This window comes from Phoxinus phoxinus (assembly GCF_949152265.1).
Source record: "Phoxinus phoxinus genome assembly, chromosome: 18".
Classification (NCBI taxonomy): Eukaryota; Metazoa; Chordata; class Actinopteri; order Cypriniformes; family Leuciscidae; genus Phoxinus; species Phoxinus phoxinus.
The window spans coordinates 16,976,246-17,001,918 of NC_136893.1; the positions used below are offsets into that span (position 1 = coordinate 16,976,246).

The 25,673-nt window shown below is 37.6% G+C and overlaps 1 protein-coding gene across 5 annotated transcripts; it reads left to right on the plus strand.

Annotated features, from left to right (window-relative positions):
• Positions 1 to 3,725: 3,725 nt before the first annotated feature.
• nsfl1c (NSFL1 (p97) cofactor (p47)) lies at positions 3,726 to 25,673 on the plus strand. Of its 5 annotated transcripts, none has more exons than XM_079589386.1 (10): positions 3,726 to 3,972; positions 16,149 to 16,264; positions 16,792 to 16,889; positions 17,005 to 17,079; positions 20,909 to 21,074; positions 21,182 to 21,277; positions 21,359 to 21,468; positions 21,723 to 21,860; positions 24,492 to 24,659; positions 24,743 to 25,673. In XM_079589386.1, the coding sequence occupies exons 2-10, from the start codon at positions 16,163 to 16,165 to the stop codon at positions 24,903 to 24,905; spliced, it is 1,116 nt and encodes a 371-aa protein (XP_079445512.1). In that variant the 5' UTR covers positions 3,726 to 3,972; positions 16,149 to 16,162; the 3' UTR covers positions 24,906 to 25,673. The 5 variants fall into 5 exon arrangements, with proteins under 5 accessions (XP_079445512.1, XP_079445513.1, XP_079445511.1 ...); XM_079589387.1 differs by having other exon boundaries at positions 3,786 to 3,954; XM_079589385.1 differs by having other exon boundaries at positions 3,873 to 4,007.

The following is a 25,673-nucleotide window of genomic DNA, read 5'->3' on the forward strand; positions in this document are numbered from 1 at the left end:
AATTACGTATTTCGGCACGTATTTCCGGTAGCTATTTTAGGCATCCATGAGAAACTCACATTGCTATACTATTTTGAAGACTTCAAAAATAAAACATCTACATGACAAAATAGCTTTCAAGGTACAATGAAAATTCTACCATCATTTACTCAGCCTTATGTTACAAAGCTGACTCTCTACTGTATATTGTCTAGTGGAAGTCAATGGGTTCCAATGTTGTATGGTTTCCAGCATTCTTCAAAATGTGTCCTTTTGTGTTCTGTAAAAAAGCAAGCGTAAATGCAAATCATTTTTGGGTGAACTATCCCTTTAAAAAGACCTGAACTGATCTGTTTGGTGCAGAATATGGATCATAAAACACTTTATTCTTACTACTGTAAAGGGAAAAGTATGTTTAAGAACACAATAATTGTATTTTAAAAAATTATTTATATATAAATGTATGACCTCATTGATAAGAAAAAAAAAGGTTGTGAAGAGAATGTATAAATGGCCGAATTCTGAAAGGAACACTATTGGAGAGTATGCAAACACATGACGTGTCCTAACCAGACGCGATGCGATAAGATCCAGCGACAAATAATTTGTCGGTCCACACCCTATTTTTTTACAGTCTATGGTCCACACTGAACGCGACGCGACTGCAAGATGCGTAACAAATCAATCAAAACCCACAGCCAATCAGAACAGCCTGTGGGCGGGCTCTCGCGGCAAGTGCACACTACTCACAGCACCAGAGAGCATGGCAAGCGCAAGAAAATTATATTTAAAGTCACATTACACGCTTTTAACATTAAATAAAGCACATATACAGTACCTGAGATTATCATTGCCACACTTTGTGTTTGTTGTCCCAGCCGCGATGTCGCAGAAAAATAGACGGTAAAAAAATAAACAGTTTCTAAAATAGAATCGTCGCGTGTCGCGGCTGGTTAGGACAAAAAAACATGTAAAAGACCTTTTGTCGCGTTGTGAGGCCTACTTAATATGTCATCACCTTCAAAGATCTGAGAGAGAAACACTAAGCATAAGCAGGTGAGGGTTACTATTTAACAGGCATTGCAACCTGTGGACATTTGATTAGACTTTCTCAGTCAACAGTCACAATTAAAATTATGAGAGCTTATTTTACCCACTAGAAAACTAAAATGGCAGCCCTCTTGGATGAGAGTTGCTTCCCAATTCCCTATAGTTAAAGTTGCTTCTTTGGCTTTATTGTTTGTGAGAAGCAGTATATGGTAGGAGAGAGCCATGGATCCTGGCTTTGGAAAGTTCTTCAGGAAATGTAGAGCATTCTTATGTCTGTCTGTCTGCTCTGTGTTTAAACTCATGAGATAAAGGAGGGTTAGCCAATGGGATGAAGGCCATGTTTATCTGGACTTTGACCTAATTGCTTTGCTTTTCTTGCTGTAAAATGTGCCTTAAAATATACAGATGTAAAGACAAAATGTAAAGACCTTGTCCATATGGTTATTTATTACGGCTAACAGGTGGTCCTCGTGAGATAAACCAACAGCCCTTTTTCATATTTGTGTATCACATGCAATGTCTATTCTGAAATCAAGTTGCAATGTTTTGCGATGTTTTATGCAAAAACTAGGAGGGAAAAAAAAAATCTAAATCAAGGTCTGTCAATTATCCTGATGATTTGCACAGGCAAAATCTAAATCTTTCCAAACTGAGCTGCCATAGAAGGTCAGATATGTGTCAGTAGGTCCTACATCCTTCTCCTCAACAAACAGGCTCAACAGATCAATGGCTCATGGGCCTAATGGATGTGTGGTGCTTGATTGGGCATGAACTCTGACTAGTAAACCAGGTCATGGGATGTCACTTCCCCCATACCTTTAGACTGGCAGTTCAGTTTTTCAAGGAAGTGCATTTAATGTTCTTTGTAAAAAAGAAAAAAAAAATCTGAAAAAAAACGTGATATTTCATGTATTTCTTTCATGCTATTTAGCTGAAAAGGAACGTTGTGTGTGTGTGTGTGTGTGTGTGTGTAAAATACAACAGTTTAAAACAGTAAAATGTACAGATTGTTCTGTAAAGTTGTATATATATTTACTGTGTTTTTTACAGAATAATATACATCCACAGATGCAGTTGTATTTTTATTTATACAGTGTACATAATAGAAAATACTTTAATGTTTTTTTTTTTTAATTAACTCTGCTTTATTGGCATGACAAAACTATTTAAAGATATTGCCAAAGCAGAGGAAATTAGGTAAAATCCAATGAAATTAAATTCAATGCAATACTGCAAAGTAAAATGAGAAATTAACAGTCTGAAACCAACTTTCTTCAAACTCTTTATTTTACTTTTCTGCTTTTTCTCTTCTACCTCTTTTGTGGCTCACTTCCTCTTTTCTCCTTGTCTCTGGATATTCAATGCCAGGCGTCTGTACCTTATAAACTTTAGTTCACATTCCCTCTCTCCAGAACAGATGGACACAGTTGTGTCCAACACTTTTATTTGTCTTTGCATCATTCTTTGAAATTACACTTGGTCCCAACTGATGGCAGGTGTTTTGGTAGATAAGAGCTAGACTGTTTGTCTGGTTCCTGTTTGAATCTCGGAGTCTGTTTGTGTGTGCGTCCAAAATCCTCCCCTTTATTGCTTTGGAAAGGAAAGTAGTTTTGCTTGTCTCTACATGTTTGTTATTTATGTTGTGGGCATAAATTATTAAAGAGAAACTGCTTCAGACAATTGGAAAGCTTTAACAAAGCATTGATGAAAAGTAATTCCAAGGATTTGGCAAGGATTTATTGTACTTGATATGATGTACAGACTTCAAAGTTATTGGATGATTTTAAATAAGCTTATTTTGATTAATCAAATGCAGCCTTGGCGATTTTTAAAAACATTAAAATATATATAAATACTAGTCTAAAGCTAAAGCAAATTACTAATATTTTTGGGGAAATATTTAATTTGCATTACATCTTTTTTTAAACCAATTATCAATCGTGTAATTTTAGATATTTATTTTAAATCTAACTAAATGATTCAATAAAATTTAGATTTATTTGTAAAGCACTCCCCGCTGGTCTTTGTTATCAAACAGGAAGTTGCAGTGAGTGACATCCTGTGCCAGTTCTATGCCAAAGGATAATGACGTCGAGAGCAAGAAAGAGACAACTTTTAATGAAATATTCAAAAGACTCTCACTCACCCGAATCATGCACCTTCAATTTTTCATAGGCACTGTGCCTGTTGTCATGGAGGTATGCGTACTTGTGTGCACATAGTATTTCATCGTGTAGTGTGTTCATAGAAAGATGGACAAACGGCACACACATAATTTTAGTCACACTAATGAGGCGGCATTATATGCTGTAGCTCCGCTACTTTATGTGAGAGAACTTGCAACATGTAATTTACATTCCCCAAATCGCCACAATCCCCCCTCAAAAACATGTCTGTCTGAATGGGACAGTAACCGGAATGACAGATATGCAGCTGTGACTGGCCACGAACTACATCAAAACAATTCAACTGAAACCAGCAGGAGACAGAGCTGCTAGTCTGACGCTAGCTAATCCTTTATGTTTTGATACAAAAACAGTATGCGTGGTAAACTTTGGATTACACTTTTTCATATTCAGACACACAAACAAATTATGAACCAGCCAATATAACATGGGTTCATACTGAACCACTATGATTCATAACAAAAAGGAGCTGACTTAACAATAACACAGTTGAATTTCTACACTTGCACCTTATTGCATGTGCTGGGTGGCTCGTATGAACTCACACAGCATGAAAGACGCAGGCAGGACGGGTGTGGGTGGAGAGGTGAGGAGTCGGAAGGGGCGCTTCATTATCAGAGCCCCAGAAACACAGCACGCAGGCTGGGGTGTGGAGAGAGCCGAGGTCTGGTGTCAGGTGATCCGGAGATTAGATCACCTTTACTGGAGCAATCTGCGTCACAGCTCTGAAGGGCTTCATGTGAGTCAGAGAGGACAGGTGAGGAATGTGCGGGTGGGCCGCAGGTGCCTGGGGTGAGTAATAAAAATGATGGTGCATAAAAACCAAAGTGAAGAAAGGAACCTGCATGATATTATCCTGCACCACACGCACGAGATGAGTAATGTGACAAGCAAGAACGCATTAGACAACAACAAGCGGTTCAATCCGGTGAAATTCCACACCTCTCCTCTGTTTCTGCCTCCGGTTACACTAATATCTGCTCCTCTCTCTGGGTCTTATGAAACCACTTGAAAAGAATATTATACTGAGTATATGAGTCAGATTGTTTTGAATGTTTAAATATTTTAAATCTACGAATAGGCCTATATGAAATTGGTTGACTAAATGTTTTTGTCTTTGTTTTTGTGAGACATCAAAGGACTCGTCCCCATTTTTAAATAGCCAGTAGGATTTTAAATGTCACCAGAAAAAAACGAATAAAAATGATTAACAATAATAGGCTAATTTGAGAACAATTTTCATATCAATAAAATAATAATAATATACCATAATTATTATTTTTAGGAATAAACTTATTTCAAATAGTTTACAAAATCAAATAAATCAAATTTGACTACCATCTATAAATACTGTTCAGACCATTATTTTGACAGCCATAGTTTTATGTTTTTCTCTAAACTCTTGATTGTTGGTAGAAAAAAAACTGAAACAAAATTTTGATTTTAATGGAAAGTAAATATGTCCCATCTAATAGTTTACATAGGCCTATATTTATCATATCTATATGTTCACAGTATAAATGTGTCTATGTCTATACATGTGAAAATATTCATATTTTAGGAAGGGGATCCATCATAAGGGCATCCTAATATTTGGTGATCTAAGTCATCAAAAAGTTTGAAACTCCCTGGCAAATTCAATGCCATAATCGACAGATATGCTATCTCAGACCGGACTGTACTCGATAACTGCAAGGAACAACCCAAACAAAGGACCTTCTGAGTGCCGTGAGCCTTCCTTCACTGAAACAGTCTTGAAAAACATCTCTGTGGAGCTACAGCTGACCTTAAGACACAGACACAGACTCAACATGCTGTGTGATCGTCAGCAACCGAGTCGTGGGAGTAAAGCTGACGACAGATAAATGTAGACCTTAAACCCCCCACACACAGTAAGTTACTAGCACAGCTGATGATAGTGCCTGAACCACAACAATCCCCTCGGCCCTCATATTATTTCAGACCCTTCCTGTCTCGTCTCACATGAACTCTGACGCACAACTTGGCCTTTATGATGAAATACCTGCAAGAGTCAAAAGAGTGTGTGGTTCCTAAAGCAACAAGTGTGAGTAAAAATGGTATTTGGCAATACTGGACAACTTTATTAGGAACTGCAACATAACACATGGTTTAAATAGTGGCCGGTTGCAACAAACCCCTTTAAGAAAAACTTTAGTGATAACTCATTTATAAAAAAAATCGACACACATCTATGCCATGTCTCGCTGCTTTTTATGCTTCTCGCACGTCAGGGGCGCAAATTACAAAAGATTCAAAATGTTTTCTCAGTTTCTCACGTTTTTAAACGCAGCCAAAGACTTTAGATATACAAAGACGGTGCGCTCATATTACTATGAATGGGAGAAATTGCAACTTGCATTATGGCAGAATAAGTCCCGCCTTCTAAATAAAAGAGCCAATCGTGTCACTGCAGCTGCAGTTAGAAGCTCCGGTTGGTGTAAAAAAGCCAACGCTTATGACTCCACATGTGCATTGGCTGGTCCAGCCTGAAAAATGCAGTCATGAGGGTTTTTTTGTCATGATTTGAGCATTTAGGAACAAAATGTATTATATAGTTGTCAGATTTAATTATTTATTATTTTATAAATTAACGTTATAACATTATTTATGTTATTGTAAATATGAAATTTAATCTTAAGCTCGGTGAACAGCTTTGAAGAATTTGATGTTTTCCCCATTCAAAGAGATATAGGAGCTGTCCTTGCATGACTGAACTAGCTGCCAGAAAGGCGTTTTAAAGATGGTCACCGAGTAAATGACTTGTCTGAAAGGGATGTTGGCTGCATCCGAAATCGCATACTCTCTTGAATATGTAGTTATTTTGAACAAGTAATTACTTCACGTCTTCACCGAACTGCATTCCAGTGTGAATGTGTGTAGTATAAATGTAATTTGGTTGTACTACATTTGCCATGTTGTCATTATCATGGGACCTACCAGAGTCAGTTATGCTGCTTCCCTGCCATTCATAAATCCTCTCCTGTGGCCTCATGGGACAGTAAAGAGTCCATTGTTTGCACACTTTAGAATCTCACCAGAAGAAGCAGGTCATCAGGGTACTTTTTGCCTATACTTTTATGATTACTGTGAAGATTACTGTGAATTCAGACATATTTATTTTGTTACATTTCTGCTTTTCACATATACGGTAGGGAAGTATGCGATTTCGGATGCAGCCTTTGACTCAGCCAGACACAGTTAAAGGCGTCCATCTAGCGCATGTCTATATAGAAAAAAACTATGAAAAGGTAGGGCATAGAGACACAATAAATCATTCTGTGTGTGTGAGCGATTTACACAATTCAGATCTACTAAAACCATCTGTCATGACTGTCAACTTTCTTCTATGGTAATAAAATTATACAAATGAATGTTAAGAAATATTATGGCTGGTATAGTCTCTCAATTCATTGTCGTGGCAAAAAATATACATTTGTATCCTGCATGTTGGAAAGTTTTTTGAAGTTGTAAAACATCCTTATAGGGACCATTCACACAGAATGCATTGTCTTTAGATGTGTTTTTTCACAGTTGCTATGCGCAAAACGAAGAAAAAGACACGAGCGCAACAAAAATTGTGTTTGCATAAAAACAATGGAAAAGTAGCGCAGAAGAATATAAAAACGCATTCTGTGTGAACAATCCCTTATTCTTACAGAACCTCCCAGTCTAAGAACAGTCTGATAAGTATGTTTAAAGCAACTTGGTAGGCTAATTCCAATAGCGGTCTAAACGTTGCACGTAAGATTACAGTAACCCCTTGACCTCATATTAGAGGCTTTTTGTAAATACTTAAGTATTCCACACTTTTGTAGCACTTTGTTTGTGAGCCTCCTCCACCCCTGACTGTGCTGATCTGTGTCTCAGTGCACCAACAGGAGGTTCCCCAGGGCTCTGTTGCAGGGGGTCGTAGAATTAGGTCTCGTTCAGGAATAAGAGGCTTTGAACTACATGACAGGCAAAGCTAGTCTGATCTCCCCCAAATGCTCTCTGAGATCTATCCAGCTCAGTCATATGAATACATTTGTAAAGAGAGTACAATGAATCAGTCATGTCCAGAACTTTTGTTGATAAATGCTGTAGTATCATATGCTCTGTTTCAAAACCAAGTTGAAATTTAACATTTTGTTGAAATTTTGTATTGCAATGAGTTCAGTGAAAAAAATAAATCCACGATCCACGAAGATCAGTTCAGGTTAATACTTTTTTTTTTAAACCAATTTTATCCAATATGTATGTGTTCGATGTATTAGAGTATTGCACTATCTTAGCAACATGCTAATAGCAAACTGAATTCTGAGTCAAATCTCTTATTACTTGGAGTAGCTACTATTTTGTGGTGTGCGGAGTTTGTTGTTTAGTGTTCAAAATCAATCCGTTATGTAGTTAGGAAGGCACTCTTTTAGAACTGAGCTAGTTTAAATTCTCTCTTGAAAAAATCAGATACTCTGCCAAACTGGATTCATTCAAAAAGCATTTCCTGGTCTGCCAGAACTTTACTCTGTTTTTTTACCTTAGTTATTAGCACACTTGCTTCCCTGAAGGAGTGACTGCGTGTGTCTTAAGTGTGAGTGTTAGGTTGCAAACCTATTTTCGTGTTCAGTAATGTACTTCATATTTTCTGCTTGCTCAAGCTCACTTCATGGTGTTAAATCTTGCCGATGGAGGAGTGCATTTTTCATGAGACCTGCATGTGAATGACTCCAAACAGAGAGATGGTAGAATTATCATGGGAATTGCAGTGAGGTCAAAACCTTTAAAACTATATTTGTGCTAGACTTTTCAGAGCTTAGCCCAATTCTGTACTGATGGCTTTCACATATCAAACAGATACACTCACACACACGTAGAAAATATGTCAAGACACAAATAGATCATTTCCAGTTTGCTAAAAGACAAACACTAATCATGCTATGAACATACAGTGCATCCTTAGGCTATATGACTAATGATTATTCCTTCATGGCTCTAAATTAAAACAATGCTCAGTAGAAAATATGCAATTCAGTTTAAACCGAAACAGAATATCTTGCAGACTGCATTGTAAGGGCTGCCTACCTGCAGTTCCCAAGACAAATGAAAACTGCAAGAGCACGAAATCTTTCTGTGTGCACACATTGTTCTCAGCCTCAACCACAGCTACCCTCCGCCTGTGAGATCCCGCATGCATACTCAAACGACCCAGTTTGGAGACATTGCCTTTGAGACATTACTGTTTCTTTTTGAAGGCAGCTTGAGCTGCACAGCATGACATCGCCATTAGAGAGAGCGTAGGCATAATAATAATAGTGAAATAAACAAGTGAAGTGAAATTTTAAAAAATATTAGCGTGTTTTAAATAGAGTGTGTTTCACTGGCATGACAAAAACTATTTGTGTCACCTAATCAGTGTATAATAATAAGACTAAAGGAAGATAGATAGATAGATAGATAGATAGATAGATAGATAGATAGATAGATAGATAGATAGATAGATAGATAGATAGATAGATAGATCTGGTTTTAGAACTAACTTGTGCTTTATGTAACACAAGATCAAAGAGAGGTTGGACTGTTTGAGGTTTGAAATGTTAGGACTCTAGCAAAAAGATATGATATGTAGGTTAAATAAGGTTTAGTAAAATGCCAGACTACAGGTTTGCAATTGAGCAAATGGTGACATTTCTCAAATGTGCCAGAGTATGAATCTCTCTGCATGAATCACTGCCTGCTAACTTGAAAGTCATTTGTATTTTTGATGTCTGAAAATCTTCACCCACACCCCAGGCTCGTGTGTGCGTGTGTTGTGTGTGTGTGTGTGTGTGTGAGAGAGAGAGATTTACTGAGATCTAAAAAGTAGAAAAGAGAAGCGAGAGAAGCAGGATTGGAAAGTTGCGGCGCATCATAGCTCTTAACGCACATTAGTGGAAGGCGAAAGTGGGCTAGATTTTGCATTTTTAATTAGAGAAGGGATTTACTATCTGCACGAATCCTCTGCTGAGTGAGTTGAGAGGGAAGTGAAAGTACCACAGAATGAAGAGATTTTGATGATGCTGTTGTTTTTGTGTCCTCAATACTGTGTTTCATGATGTGCGTGTTTTTCTTCTTCTAAATTCTTTCAGCTGCTTTGCTACTTTCTCTTGCTGGCATGTCTCACCATCAGTGCATGACTTAATAGGTCTGTGTTTGGCTCTGTGCTCGGGTTCCCACACAGCAGATAAACCAGAAGGACATGCTGCACCACACAACTGTTGATGTCACAGTCCAGAAATCTCGTCTGTAGCCAGAACACTGTTAGAACAACAAGAACCATTAAAGGAATATTACAGGTTCAGTACAGTTTATAATACACTTTAAAATGTAATTTAATCCTGTGATGTCAAAGCTGAATTTTCAGCATCATTTCTCCAGTTTTCAGTGTCACATGATCCTTCAGAAATCCTTCGGTATTCTTGGGTGCTGTGGTAAAGCCCCCGTCCTGACCACCGTCAGCCCTGCAAGCTTGCTTAACAACATGATCGAGCTCATATTTATGAGGTGAAACTGATTTGTTTGTAATATGCAGGCCTGCTTTTCCCAACGGTCACTTGGACTGTGAATGAGTTTCCCATTACAGCAGCTGTAAAGCAGCACAACAGCTGCATGTGTGTGGTTGTTACAGAGCTGTATTTAATCTTAAAATGTACACTCTTTTTTTTTCCATCTGTGTCTTTTTCTAAGAAATTCACAAAGTCTGCATTGTTGCTCTCACATTTCTTCCAGATCCTGTGCACCTGTTGCTCCATCAATGTTCCCAGTCATGGTAATAGTGTGAGTGTTGATTACAGCTGTTGAAGTGCAGATGTTCAGTTCTGAAGCTCTTGTGTCTCAACTGAGTGCTTATGAAGACATGATCTTTGAACACATACACTCTTCAAATGTTCCATTTTGGGTGGATAACATTTTAATGTTCTTATGCTCACTAAGGCGGCATTTATTGGATCAAAAATACAGTAAAACTGTGAAATATTATTCCAATTTAAAATAACGGTTTCCTATTTTAATCTATTTTAAAATGCTACATTTTCAGCATCACTACTCCAGTCTTCAGTGTCACATGATCCTTTAGAAATCATTTGCATATGCTGATTTGCTCTTCAAGAAACATTTCTTACTATTATCAATGTTGAAAACAGTTGTGCTGCTCAATATTTTTCCTTCTTCTCTTTTTTTTTTTGCCTGTTGAGGAAGCATTTTAGGCATCATAGAAGAGATCCCAAGAAACCAGCCTAGCCATCTTATTAATGTTGCCTTAAGATATTTTGTTTTAGCCAAATTCTATGGCAGCATCAAATGTATCTCTTGCAGAGAAGACAATCCCAATATGCACTGCAATGAGGCTAGCGAAAAAAATACATCCAAGATCGCATGTGTCTCATTAATGCTTCAATTGAACCTAACAACAGAAACACAATTCAGATTAATCCAATTAAATACACTCCCCTCCCCCTCACGCACATCATTTAACCTACATATACACACATATGCACACACACGGGTCACAGAGCAGCCAAATGTTCACTGATATCCTGGGCATTCAGATGTCTATTTAGCCAGAAGAGGTCCTCATTGGTTGCCATGGCGACTCCTCTCCTCGCACTATTTTATTGAGCATGAGAGGCCATTGCCTGGGCGTCTGGAGGAGGAATGCTGAGCAGAAGACCCTGATGTTCGGAGTCTCAGCGTCTGAGAGAAGATCTGATGCCGCCGTGATAGCAGGCCGTAAAGGACTCTAGACCTGCACACACATTTTGGTATCGGTTTGTTAATGTCTGTCATTTTGTCTGACTTTCATTGTCTGACCTGAGAGGTTCATTGCGCTAACAGTGTCATAAAGACATTCACAGTCTCTGACTAATTGTTGATTGCTTAAATAATTGCAGGTTGAACTGTGGAAATGTCACACCTATTCTAACAGGATGCGACGTGTTTCCCTTTCACCTTCTGTCAGTGCCAATAGGATAGAAATATCACGGAGGAAATGTCTCAGTTGTTTGTTTAGATCGAATGGGGAGCAATTGGAGGCTTTTGCGTAAGTCTCCTGCTTTTTAGATGAGAGAAATACAACAGTAATCTCACATATCTCAATGAATCAATAAAAATCAGCAGTTTGTGTATGATCCTTTAAACTTTTTCATCAGATGCTTGCACAATCAAATTATCTGCTATCCAGATTTTTTGTATTGCTCTATACTCTGAATGTGTGTCAGCATTTGTCACGTTTTGTATATTTTTATTTATGAATTTTTAAAGGAAGTATTAAGCTTTTAAGAAATTTTTTAAATAATATTTAAAATATATATAAATTTTAAGAGAAATAACTCAAAAAATGCTGCGTTGTTTCAACCCAATTTTGGGCCAAACGTTGGGTTAAAAATTTAACCCAACGACTGGGTTTGTCCATATTTGACCCAAAATTGGGTTGAAACAACCCAGCATTTTTTAGAGTGTATAGTTAGATATATTTTTTTATAGATAGATAGATAGATAGATAGATAGATAGATAGATAGATAGATAGATAGATAGATAGATAGATAGATAGATAGATGCCGTTGTTTAATTAAAGTTAACAGCGGTTGCAAGGTTGATAGAAGAAAGGGCTCTGGTTAGAGTGCACTAAAAATAGATAGAGTTACTCACTGGTGTGCTCACAGTAGTAGATTTACTACACTCACTCTGTCAAGGGGGCGATCAATCTGCCCTCTCTGCTTTATAACCTGTGTGCTTTTGAACACTGTGGGCTCTTGTAATAACAGGCTGGGTCACACACCGTGAGTCTGAGAAGATATGATTTCACTCTGGGAGGTTTCTCCAGTTTGATGTTTCTTCCACAGTCAAACAGGACTTATGGTGGATTGAAACCACTTTTCGGTCCATCTATGCATTCATACAAGTTGGAAAGACAATTGACACAGAGAGAGACAGATGGAGGCAGATTTATGGAACATGGGAGGGACAAGAGTGAAAAAGATTGAAAAAGGGATGGACAGGAGGGAGGAGAGGTGGTCAGGAAGGATGAAGCTTGCAATAGTGTTGTTGAACTCTGATTAAACTGTCAGAGTGAAAAACGACAGGTCATGGGATGCTACCACACACACGCACGCACGCACACATACACACACGCGTGCACAAGCATGCACACACAAAGTTATGGAAGCTTATTTCCACCAGGAAAAATAATAATAAAATTGGTTATTGCAGCTTTTTCTCTCACAACTTGGACAGTTTTTTTTCTTGCAATTCTGAGAGGAGAGGTCTGAACTGTGAGGTATAAACTTGCAATTGCAAGAAAAAACAACAACTCAAAAAACAAAATGATTCGATGTATCTCAGAATTGCAAGATGTACGTTGAAAGATTGCGAGTTTACATCTTGCAATTTTCTGATTTTTTTTCTCTGACTTCTCAGTTTAAAAAGAAACTATTATAAATATAAACTTGCAACTTTGAGAAAAAAAACTGAATTATGAGATAAAACGTTTGCAATGCAAGCTTCCATAAAAAAGAGAGTGAAAAGAGATATATGTGATTGTTCTCCACTGACGATCACAATGCAAAAACATGGAAAAGTGCCATAAAAGATGTATGTAAAGGGGAAAAGATGACAAGGAATGGGAGAATAATCCCGTGACTCTCCGGTTTACGATCAGGCCTTTTCCTGTTGATCCAAACTTTATCTCCAAATCTAACCCAGTGAAGAGCTATAGAGCAAAGTTAATCCTGGGAGAGGAACAGATAGCACGGGAAAGCGGCCTTGCTGAGTAAACATCAGTTTTCATAGATGTAAATTAAGATTAAACTAATTTGTATAGCTGTGTAACAGTATAATTTGTTATCTTTGTAATTACGAAACCATTTTCCTAGTCTTTGATGTCCAAATATTACGTTTTCAAACTGAGAGTATCCTCCAAGTGTCATGGATCATTCATGGATGGATGGGATGGGACAGACCAGATCCATCCGTAGTGCCCATGGGAATCGATTAGTAAATGTGACCATCGTTAGAGAGGAAGTAAACAGCGAGTTCTGTTTGGAAGTCATAATCTCTGATAGGCTCATGAGTCAAAGGTCAGGTGTTTAGTTTCAGATGAAAGGGTGGTGGCATGAACAGGACGGATGGAAGTGATTTTTAGAAAGTGGAAAATTAGTCTTAATTTACAAGATCAGTTTGCCCATTAAGACGCCACCCAGAAGAGAGATGCATCATGGTCTTATCAGCACAGAAATTTATGCACATAACAGTTGCTCTCACTTTCTTTTAATCACACCCATCCTGCTTTTACATATATACAGTACAAATGTGTGGGGCAACCACATGCCTTGTTCTTTATGTAGGTTAGGCTACACATCTAAAACATATGGAGCCCATTTCACATAAACACATACTTTGATAAATTATAAAGTATATGAGATAAAAACTTTATGAGATAAAGTCATAATTATGACAGAATTTGGACTATAACTCATACTTATGACAGTATCTCATAATAATTTTGTAATTTTTTTAAATAACATTTAATGTCATCATTTTGACTTTTTATCAATGAATGTCTTTAGTTCACAATAATATCTTGTTTACTTCATGTTTACACTTTACTGGTATAATGAGAGTATCATGAAAATGTAGAACGTCAGTGAGCTCGAGTGGTGCGTCAGCAACTTTAATGTAAACACCTCTGATTGGCTGTTGCATTTATGTGCTCAACAGACATGTCCTGTGATTGGTTAAGGCGCAAAGTAGCGAAATCAAACAAACAAAAATACACATTGTAAATATATACTTGACGCAACTGTAGATGTAAATGAAATTCTCAGCGTGTGTCGACATTGGATTATTAATATTTCTTTAATTAATATTTGTTTGTCCTCGAAAGTCTGCATCCATGTGTGCTTTTGTTTTGTCCACTCAGACTCTGAGCTTTTGACCCCAAACGTCCTGTTCCACACCTCGGTCTTCCTCCCTGATGCTCTTCCTGATCTGTCAGTGAGAAAGACTGTGTTATAGCACACATATCATATATCATGGAAAACTCATGCTTATCTTTTGTATACATAATACAACATTTCTTGAGTGATATTAACATAAACGGTGTCTGATCAGTCATATTGCTAATAGCTATCTTGCTAATTTACAGTTGTATGTGTTCTCTAGTATCACAGCCAGGGAGGAAATTGCTGTTATTTTGATATGTTGGCAGAACGTCCTTCCTCATTTTAGCCCTGAGATACTGTCTGACTGCTCTTCCTACTCCAGTGGAGGGTCGCAGGCCTCTGCTCTTTGTATTGTGTGTTGTGAATTACTTCCCTGGCCTTTAACACCACAGTGACTGCAGGCCCACATCCACAGCCAGGCTGACGGTGTGCGTTTCCCCACGATAAGGCTGGTTCTTCCTCTATCTCCTCTTTCTCTCAGTTCGAACACACCCACACTTTATCATTGTCAACAACGGTTATAGAAAGAGCTGATGCTTACCAGATTTGTGTAATGCTGATTTCATCAGAGGACTTTAGAGACATATTTTAGCATACTATGGCATCTGTTCAATCTTCTGAGAATGAAAAAACAGTAAATTATCAGGTTAATCTGATTAACGCACCTTTAAAATCAGATTATTCTTTGATTCCTCTTTTTTTTTAATAAGGAGGGACATATTTTAAGCATATATGTCTGTATAGCAGTGATCTCTGAATGCAAATAGCTCCAGAAAGAGGACACACTTTTCTAAATCTATAAGAACACGCAGCAATAATGCATATAAAAATAGAAATTTTGTTTTATTCCCCTAAGGGCTAGTAAGATTATTAAAATTTGAGGGCATATTGCTCTCTTGCATGAGCTGCAATGCGTGTGATAGGAAAGGAAAGCTTGGGGGTGAATGATGACAGCAATGCTCTGGTGTTTAGTCATGTACCACAACCTGATTATCTGTGAAGATCAAACGAGGCAGTGCACTGGAAAACAAACAACAAAGCATTGCCAAGTTTCTCTCCAGAAACAATATGTGTTAAATTAGATCCTCCCAAACTAATTGAGCACATAGTTTGCTTCTGTTTAAGGATCTTTGAATTAGCAGTTGCTAATGAATGAATATTGGAGGAAGAAAGTCCTGCAAAATCCAGGTCACACAATAAATAAGTCATTGTCTGCTGGTGTGTAAAAGATCTGTGGTGTGAAATCACGTGTGTGAGAACTGTTTCAACCCAGTTTCTCTGCTTTGGAAATTTTTTTGAATACACATTATTTCTAAATTATTGTACGTTTAAAAAGAAACACTGTTATTTCCTATCATTTGAAACCGTAAAAAAACTTTTTGTGCTATTATTATCATAAATATTATTAAGGAAGTAGCCTATTACATGATCAAATGTGGCATCATCATGATTAACGAATATTAACAAATATAATTTCCATCTTTAAAAATTGTAAATACAACATTTGATCTAATATAACAAAACATACTTGACGTGGGCCTGAAAATGTACTGCGTAGTAGGGATGAGAAATAAGGTGACAAATAGAATGGGGTGTGTTGCCATCTGCTGGTTGATACAGATGTAAGGCAAGGGATTGCGACTTACTGCATCTTTGAATTCTTAATTCTCCACGTGCTTGTAGTGCAACTGCACTATATATTTTTAATATATAATAAAATAATAATTCTGCCAACTTATAGAGCCTAATAGCCTACATAAATATGTGTACATTTGTTGGGTTTCCTTTTTTTGTGGGTGATTATAAAACTTAAAAAAAAAAATGTTTTAAACTTGCCAACATTAATATCGATGCAATGAAAAGAGAGGGAATTGAAAACAGAAAAATCCAATCTAAGCTTTTGCTCCCAAACAGCGGAACTAAGCTTTCGTTTTCCCTGTTTCCTGTCGGATCTTTCCATAGCGTGGCACATCAAAATGGCGGAGCGGGAAGAAGCAGTGAGGGGGTTCATCGCTGTTACTGATGTTGATGAAGAGAGGGCCCGTTTCTTCCTCGAGTCAGCCGGCTGGGACCTACAGGTCAGGGTCTCACTGATCACTTTTTTACTGAAATATTGTGCTGTGAAGCACAAGCTCTGCAGCTGAGAATTCAACAGACTTAAACCTCCGCTCACTGGTAGCCAGTGAAATCTATAACCGGCTAACGAAATGTGCAAGTCACTCTTCATTAAAATCACCTGGAGTATCTAACACTGATTTAAGTCGTTAATCACACATGATGTGATTCACACTTCAGGATTTGGTAGTCAGTATTGCCCTGAAGTGGATAATGTTTTTAAGTCGTGCTGGTCTATTTTACATATAAATCCATCCATAAGCTAGCAGCTTTAGCTTGTTCAATTGATACTCATGTTTACATTGGTGGTTTATTGTTATTATTCGTCCTGAAATATATTAAATTGTGTTGTTTTGGAGTCGTTAATATAATGAATCCGATGTATCTACTTACTGAAAGCAAAAATTTGGTGTGTTTTGTTTCTGTAATTGACCAACAGCGTGTCTGTCTGTGAAATGAAGTGACAGCTCTCTCTCCTCTGTCCCTTCAGCTTGCTCTAGCTAATTTCTTTGAAGATGGAGGAGATGATGATATTGCCACCCTCCCTCAGCCAGAAACTGGCCCTGTCACTCGATCCACAGGGCCAAGGTAACACAGGTCAACCTACGAACTGTTTGGGCTTCTCTATTATACAGTATCAGCTATATGGTTAAAGTCATAATAACAGTTGTGCTGTGTTTAATGTAATCTTTTCTGATTTCAGTGAACACAGAGTGACATCCTTTAGAGATCTGATGCATGAGGATGATGATGAGGATGATGAGGAAGAAGGCCAGAGGTATTAATATCTTGTACAGTTAAAGGATAATTCCGGTATTTAACAACTTGAGTCTATATTGTAGTTTGTTTTGGATGAACAAGAGTGGTGGACAACATTTTTTTGACAATGGTTCCTCTCTCGAGTTTTTGACTATAAAAGAATTGGCCATGGACCCATTTAACATTGGAGTCAATGGGCATGTCCGAAAATGTCATTAAAACAACCTTTAACATTAGTTTTCAAAACTGTGCAACTCACCGAGTGATTAGTGATGTTAGTTGATGTTCCAGAAACAAAAAGTGTTGCGAAATACAGTTTCTGTCGTGTTTTATTCGTCATTTTGTAAAATCCCATTGAATTCTGTTGAAGGACTGAGTGCTCGTTAATATAAATGCGCTACCGGAAACGGAAAGGGGGCTGTTTACATTTGGTCGATGTAGTCTTTTTGCTCGCTTCCGTTTCTCATAAGGCTAGCGAGCAGAGCAACTGTGCTCCGGGAGAGTAAGCGAAATAAACAAACAAAACCTTGAAAATATTGAAAGACGTGACCACTGACCAGTGCAATATGAAGTTGAACTCGACTGTGACCGTGAGTGTCCCGCGAGACATACATCAGTTATCGCCATCAAGTTGTCGGGAGTGTGCTAACGCTTCAGATTCAAATATTGAGCGGAAGTTACACGGTTGTGAAGTGTCTGAAAAAATAGTTCCACTATAGCAAAATAAACGTATTGGAATCATATATTGCGACGATATATTGTTTATAATCATCAACGAACACCACTAACCACTCGGTAAGTTTAACAGTTTTGTAAACGAACATTATTGGCTGTTTTAATGACATTTTCGGACATGACCATTGGACTCCAATGTTAAATGGGTCCATGGCCAATTCTATTATAGTCAAAAACTCGAGAGAGGAACCATTGTCAAAAAAAATTTGTCCACCACTCTTGTTCATCCAAAACAAACTACAATATAGACTCAAGGTGTTAAATACCGGAATTATCCTTTAATAACAGCTATAAATGGACATTTCTTATTATTTGGGTTTATATTATTGTGGAATAATGTCATTATTTCTTTATGGAATATTATATTTGAAATCATATGCCCTCGTAATATTTTAAAAACAATAACTTCTCTTCTCTGTTGATGACATGTGCACAATAATAGGGCTAGACAAAAATCCCTCCCTTTCTGCAACCTGTCACGCATAATATCCCAGCAATTAGCAAATGACAACGATCCAATTAATTTCCAGTGGACAAAATCAAATTTCGCCCCTACATTTTTCGTTCTCATTCGAGAAGCTGTTTCACTCAGATATACGTCACAATAGGGAAGAAAAGACGACCGCATTTCGTGACTTTAACATGAACATGAACTCTTTTGTATTCACAACAAAGATAAGTTACTTAAAGGGAAATGATTGCATGAAGGAAACACTGTCTTTTAGGTCTTGCTCTGTTTTTGCTGTTCGTTTCAATGGTCCTCCTGTGGTGACCGTATATATTAAAAGTGAAAAAATATTAATAAGTGGTTAAAAAAATGCATGTTTGATAATTATACCACAATTAGACATATTGTTTATAAACTGTGTTAAAGTCCCCATGAAATCAGTTTGTTTTTTGGCTTTTAGTATGAATATATTAGCCTCTCTGTTATCTATAAGCTCCATCTATGTGCTACAAAACAATGACAAAATTTGCATTTAGAAGATATAAGCATTGAAAACGTACAGTCTTCCGCCAATATGGATCAATGATTTTGATGACATCACTGCACTTCAGCTTCTCGTCAGATCTTTTGTCCAATCAAATGCTCTCTAGAATCTAAAGCGTCTAGAATCGATGTCCTTCCGTCTTCCTGTTTCAGTGGAAATTGTTAACACAATGAATAACGCTGCACTTTTCAAGGCACTTCAGTGGGCCTTTAACCTGTTAGCCTTCAGCGCCACTTTTGAAAAATCCCCAGAAATAGCATACCCAACCTAAAAAAGATTCAATTAATTGACCCTTTGTCCTAAAAGCACAAGCATGATCTCATTTGAAAGCTGACACCTGGCACTTTATTGGAAATGTAGAATGAATTATTGTCATAATGAAAAAAAAATTATGAATAGCTTCAAAGTTGTGTAAGTTATTAGAAATTTATTTTTATGAAACATCTTCATGAAAATTAAATTGAAGTTGGCCCGTCAGCACTCTAGAAATGCACTCCAGCTAAAGACACATGTCTGACCATGTTATATTTAAAATTTGAAGGTGATAAGTCTAAAACTCTGTATTTTGTTAAATGTTTTTCAAGATCATCTCAAATGACTTTATTTTGAATTGACTCTAAAATGCAAACTTGTGTTTATTGTCATCTATTAGCATCTATTCAGTCTATTGTCTCTATTGTTTTGTGGTGCAAACGAGCCCCATTCAGTGTCACTCTCTCCTGCACACATTTACACCTTTCCAGCCGGCTTATGGCCATAAATATTATTTTCCTTTGTCTCCATTATAATCGCTAACGACTGGCTAATCACGGTGTTTCACCCCCTAATTTCTTTCATAATCTTCACTTCACATTTGAAACTGTATCAAATGCCTTTCTTAAATAAAGAAATATTTCAGTAAGCATTCCGATTTAGAAAAAAAATCATAAAAAATAACAGCTAGATGGCAGGTGCAACTAGAGAGCTAGCTAGCATGTTAGCTTAGCACACCATCAATACACGACAATTTATGATTAAAACCCCGTTTGTGCTCCAAACTTACTTTATAGTGCAAGTCGAGTGTTTTAAATAATCTTCTATGAGCTTATTTGGCTTCAGAAAAGAAAATCAGACAGAAAATATATGATTTGATATTATTCTGCACTATTGTAAAGTCTATACCGATTAGCATTACATTATACATATAATCTATTATTATAAAAATACCTGACATGGCTCGAAGAACACAGGTAAATCAAATATCATTGCAATCATGTTTATTGTCTTCAAAACATCTTTATCTGCATGTTATAGCGATCTCTGAAAGCTAACGTTAGCTGTGTTTATGTCAGTGACGTCCTGGAAGGTCACAGGTTATTGTTCTTCTTCGTGAGCTTTCATATTTGGAAAAAACTGTGCATAGAGCGCCCTCATTCTGCTGTATGGATTGAAAACACAGTACATCAGAGTATCCAGCGCTCTTTATGTATACACCGACGCATTTGGATATAAATTCAATAAATATTATTCCTGTCTATAGAAATATGATGTAAACCTATGATAATATATCAATAATTCTCCAAATCTGCACATTTTTGAGCCAAAAGCCCTGAGGAACGTTGTTTTGTCACGCGTTCTCAAGACAACAGCACCGGAGTTTTTCTGAATGGAGCAGCTGACGCTCATAATTCATATTAAAGGTATCGACTCATTTTTTCATTACATAAATCCTGACACAAATTAAGACATAACTGTCACTATAAGTTTCTCAGAATACAATAGTGGTCAAATACTGAAACGTGAGACTTATATATTTTTAATGATGTATAGTTTGTCAAGGTAATAACATTAAATCTGATAGTAACTTTGAACTATTTAAAAAAAAAAACGCTTCAGAGCGTCCTCGCTCTGGTGAAGGTTAACAGGTTAAATAAAATATAGCGTCACCCTCCAAGACACTGCTGCCACTGCTTAACATGTCAACTACCCATGTACTCTGTAAGAGGATGTTTTCTCAATCACACTTTTATTCCGTCTCTAATAGCCAGATAAAGACATAAAGACTTTCACTTCTGCCTTTACATGCTTTTAATGACATGTTTAATGCTCCTTTTTTTGAGTAACATCAGACTTCTCCTGCAGGTTCTTTGCCGGGGGCTCGGAACGCAGTGGGCAGCAGATTGTTGGCCCTCCCAAAAAGAAGAGCCCAAATGAGGTGGTTGAGGACTTGTTTAAAGGAGCTAAGGAGCATGGGGCGGTTCCTGTTGACAAAGCAGGCAAAGGACTCGGAGAATCCAGCAAGTCCAAGGTAGTTCTTCCACAGAGTAAACTTTACTATATATTAAAGATTATATCACTTGTATCTCGTGTGATTTTGGTGAGCTCATGTTTCCTTTCTGTCTGCTCATTCTACAGCCGTTTATAGGTGGTGGTTATCGATTGGGTGCAGCACCAGAGGAGGAGTCAACTTATGTTGCCGGAGCTCGGAGACAGCCCGGCAGTTCACAAGATGTGAGTCACCTAGCCTGTGCCTGCTGAAGTCATTCAGATGTAGAGAGAGATCTGCTACAGTGATTTGTGCTGTACCAACAGGTGCATGTGGTGCTGAAGCTCTGGAAGAGTGGCTTTAGTCTTGATGATGGAGAGCTTAGGAACTACAGTGATCCCGGGAACGCTCTCTTCTTGGAGTCTATCCGCAGAGGGTGAGCTCTGAATTCATTCATGGATGTTTGGCAGAAGTTTAGCTGATTAGCAGAGGTTATTGTTCCCCCTCAAGTCACTTCCAAATGCATCCTACATTTTCCATTTAATGTATTTAGTTTCATGTTGGACCCTCTTGACATTAGCATTGAAAATCCTTATTGGTTGAACACTATTAGATAGTCCTCCTCTAACTGGTTGTCAAATTAGACTAGATAATCCACTAAATCTTGTTGTTACTTGCTGACTCACTCAGGGAGATTCCTCTGGAATTGAGACAGCGTTTCCGAGGCGGTCAGGTAAACCTAGACATGGAGGACCATCGGGATGAAGACTTTTCCAAACCCAAGCTTGCTTTCAAGGCCTTTACTGGAGAAGGACAGAAACTCGGCAGGTTGGAAAACTTTCTTCTCTTCTGATTTCCTTTCCTTTCACTGAGCTATTTTAAATGGGAGATCATGATTCTCCCACAATTCTAAATGGACCACTAAACTAAACAACATGTCATTTACTAGAGGTTCTGAAGAAAAGGTTAATCAGTCTATTGTCTATAAAAATATATCTTTAAAAAAAATGGTTTGAATTAATGATTCAATGACTCAAAGACTTAATTTGTTTCATTACTGGATGAATCATTTCTGAATGAATGAATCAATGACAAATACATTTTTTAACAGTCACTTTATATTTGAAGTGTTATTATTTTCAAAAGGTGATATACTCTATTTTGATCAATTCCGCAGACATCAGTGTTTATATCCGAACTATAAACTTTTATCCCATTACTTCTGTGATCATTTGAATGATTGTAAGATAGAAATAATGATACTGTGTGCTTGAAAATACTGTTTGTGAAGCTGTTTCATATTACCTATACATGATAACTGCTTTCTCTGGGTCAGCAGCAGCACCAATGCAGATTTTAATGTTCGTTGTGTTCATACTTGGCAAAGGTTTAATAGACATGGACGAATCATAGTCAATTTTTGTCATGGTTGCGTGGATGTTTGAATCGAGATTGTGATCTTTTAATGGTTAATCATGCGGCTCTATTGACTAATGTCTCATTGTTGGACATATTTGACTGATTGAACCATTGGAGGACAGCCTTTTTTCATTTGACATCTTTTTCTTAAAAAGGTTACTTTAGTTAGCATTAATAAAACTATAATTCTCAAAACCCTTACAATTAAAGGGTTAGTTCACCCAAAAATGAAAATAATGTCATTAATGACTCACCCTCATGTCGTTCTAAGCCAGTAAGACCTCCGTTCATCTTCGGAACACAGTTTAAGATATTTTAGATTTAGTCCGAGAGCATTCTGTCCCTCCATTGAAACTGTATATACAGTATACTGGCCATGTCCATAAAGGTAATAAAAAGATCATCAAAGTAGTCCATGTGACATCAGTGGGTTAGATAGAAGTTTTTGAAGCATCGAAAATACTTTTTGGTCCAAAAATAAAACAAAATAAGACTTTATTCCGCATTGTATTCTCTCCCGGGTCTGTTGTCAATCCTTCACAGTTACGCTGATGGCGTAAGACGCTGATGACGTGTTATCTGGTGCGCCCGAGCTTCGTTTACAGTCTGAGGGAAACGCACGCTGTAAAAGTGTCTCATCCGCGACATGCACATTTACGCACCATTAAAAAAATGATATCCACGCAAACAATGTAGAATAGCTTGAATATAGCGTGCGTCTCCCTCAGACTGTAAACGAAGCTCGGGCGCACCAGATAACACGTCATCAGCGTCTTCCGTCAGCAGCGTCACTGCGGAGTCCTGAACGCAGATTCACAACAGACCCGGGAGAGAATACAATGCGGAATAAAGTCTTATTTTGTGTTATTTTTGGACCAAAAAGTATTTTCGATGCTTCAAAAACTTCTAACTAACCCACTGATGTCACATGGACTACTTTGATGATGTTTTTATTACCTTTATGGACATGGCCAGTATACTGTATATACAGTTTCAATGGAGGGACAGAAAGCTCTCGGACTAAATCTAAAATATCTTAAACTGTGTTCCGAAGATGAACGGAGGTCTTACGGGCTTAGAACGACATGAGGGTGAGTCATTAATGACATTATTTTCATTTTTGGGTGAACTAACCCTTTAAGCATAATGATAGGAGCATTGCTTATAGCAATCTATTTTACCACAAGGGAGCGATAGTTTAATGCCTGTTAGCTACAGACCCTTTTAGTCTCCCTGTTGTTTGGTGCTATGTATTTGCTGTTGTTAAATAGTAGGGCTGTATGATTTCTGGATTATTATTTTTTTTTAAAGGATTTTTCTGATAAAGATTGTGATTTGAAATTTTTAAAAAGAAAAAAAAAGGTCCCGGTTTGCTGTGCTTGTTTGTGGGGCTGCACATTTTGGCCCCAAAATTGAGCAAATATATCAATATGACTTTAGTAATAATATTTATTATTATTATTATTACTAAAATAATGTTGTTTCAAAGTCATTCGATCATCTTCGGAACACAAATTAAGATCTTTTTTATTAAATCTGGGAGCTTTCTGTCCCTCCCTCCATTGACAGCTACGCAACTAAAACTTTCAGGGCTCAGAAAGGTAGTAAAGGCATTTTTGGGTGAACTAAACCTTGTTATCATTGTAAAATAAAAACATATAACAATGATAATAATGATAGTTTCATGTAATACTAAAATTTATGGTTGCCAATTTTTAAAAAAAATGTTAAACCATTGAGCTTTTATTTTGGCAGTAAACTGATGGGACACCATAAAGCTTCTCTTTTGATGACAACAGCCAAAATCATTACAAGTTTTGGGAAGATGGATGCATATATTCTTTGTGATTTGATAATATGGAGCCATATTCCAATTTTGGTTTCGCTTGGATTAATCGTGCAGCCCTAGTAAACATGAATTTAGTTTGATGGGCACTTTGGAGCTCTACCAGTTCATTGTACATTGTGGTCTACTTGATCATTAGATGTTATATAATTAAATGTGGCTGAACTGTCCTCATTCTCATTATCGTTCCTCAGCGCCACTCCAGAGTTGGTGTCGCTCCAGAGCAACCCGCTGGACCAGTCTAGCAGTGAAGCTGAGGCTAGTGCTTCCATCAGTGTGGACAGCTCTCAACCTGTCACTAGCATCCAGATCAGACTGGCCGATGGAGGCCGGCTGGTGCAGAAATTCAACCACACCCATAGGTAAAAGCGTAATAAAAATGCTTTGAATGTAGTGAAAAATCGTCCTCACGACTGACTGACTGTCCCATCTTTCTCCATCTCAGGGTGTCTGATGTGCGTCAGTTTGTGGCGAGCGCTCGTCCAGCTTTAGCCGCCACCGAGTTTGTTCTCATGACGACCTTCCCCAACAAGGAGCTGACGGACGAGAGCCAGACGCTGAAGGAAGCCAACCTGCTGAATGCCGTCATTGTGCAGAGGATAAAGTGACAGCGCCATCCGCTGGCCTGGCTTTATTAAAGCACTCGTTGAGTTGGAGACACCTGGACTGAAAGGACTTCTAATTACTTAATTTTGTTTTCTTTAGTGATATGTTATTCCCCTGTGACAGTTTTGAGGGTGGTGGGTGTTTCTGGTTAAGCAGAATGGAGATGAACGGGGAAGCAATCACACTGTGATATAGTTAAAGGAAAGGAGAGCAACCGAAGTGAAGATCTAACAAGTTTTATGATTTTAGAATAACGGCTGAACACCTCAGATTGATTAAAAAGAGCTGAAGCGTGACGAGTTTTGACATTCTTTTACCTCGATGTCTATCTTGCAGCTACATGCTGCTTCTGCTTTACCACCTCAGTTTTATTCCTCATTCCGTGATTCTTCTCTTAGCATTTCTCAGAACTGTCATTCAAAATAAAGTAGCCTTACAACCCCACACAGTGACACTGACCTCCAAGATCAACCTCAACTGTCAATGATCAATATGTTTATTTTTTACAAAACAATCTTTCTTTTTTTCAGATTTGAGGATTTTTTGTTATTTAGGTTGTCATGCTATATTAAGTTTTTTTATTATATTAATTTTGCCTGATAATAAAATAAAATAAAGAGTTGGTTAAGAGACAACTTCAGTTCGGACACTGCTGCTGGTAAACATATCAGTGGCCTTCTTGTATTCTATGCAGAAACTGACTATAAATCTGGACGTTTTGCGTGATTGTGAGCTGTGATGAACCTGATATTAAACCCCTTTGTCTGGCA

Excerpts from the sequence above, each read along its gene's own strand:
- nsfl1c (XM_079589385.1), top strand. The coding sequence starts at position 3,980 with ATGTGCGGGTGGGCCGCAGGTGCCTGGG. Across the intron at positions 16,265-16,791 it reads CAGCCGGCTGGGACCTACAG|CTTGCTCTAGCTAATTTCTT; the intron begins GTCAGGGTCTCA and ends CTGTCCCTTCAG. Across the intron at positions 21,278-21,358 it reads AGCCCGGCAGTTCACAAGAT|GTGCATGTGGTGCTGAAGCT; the intron begins GTGAGTCACCTA and ends CTGTACCAACAG.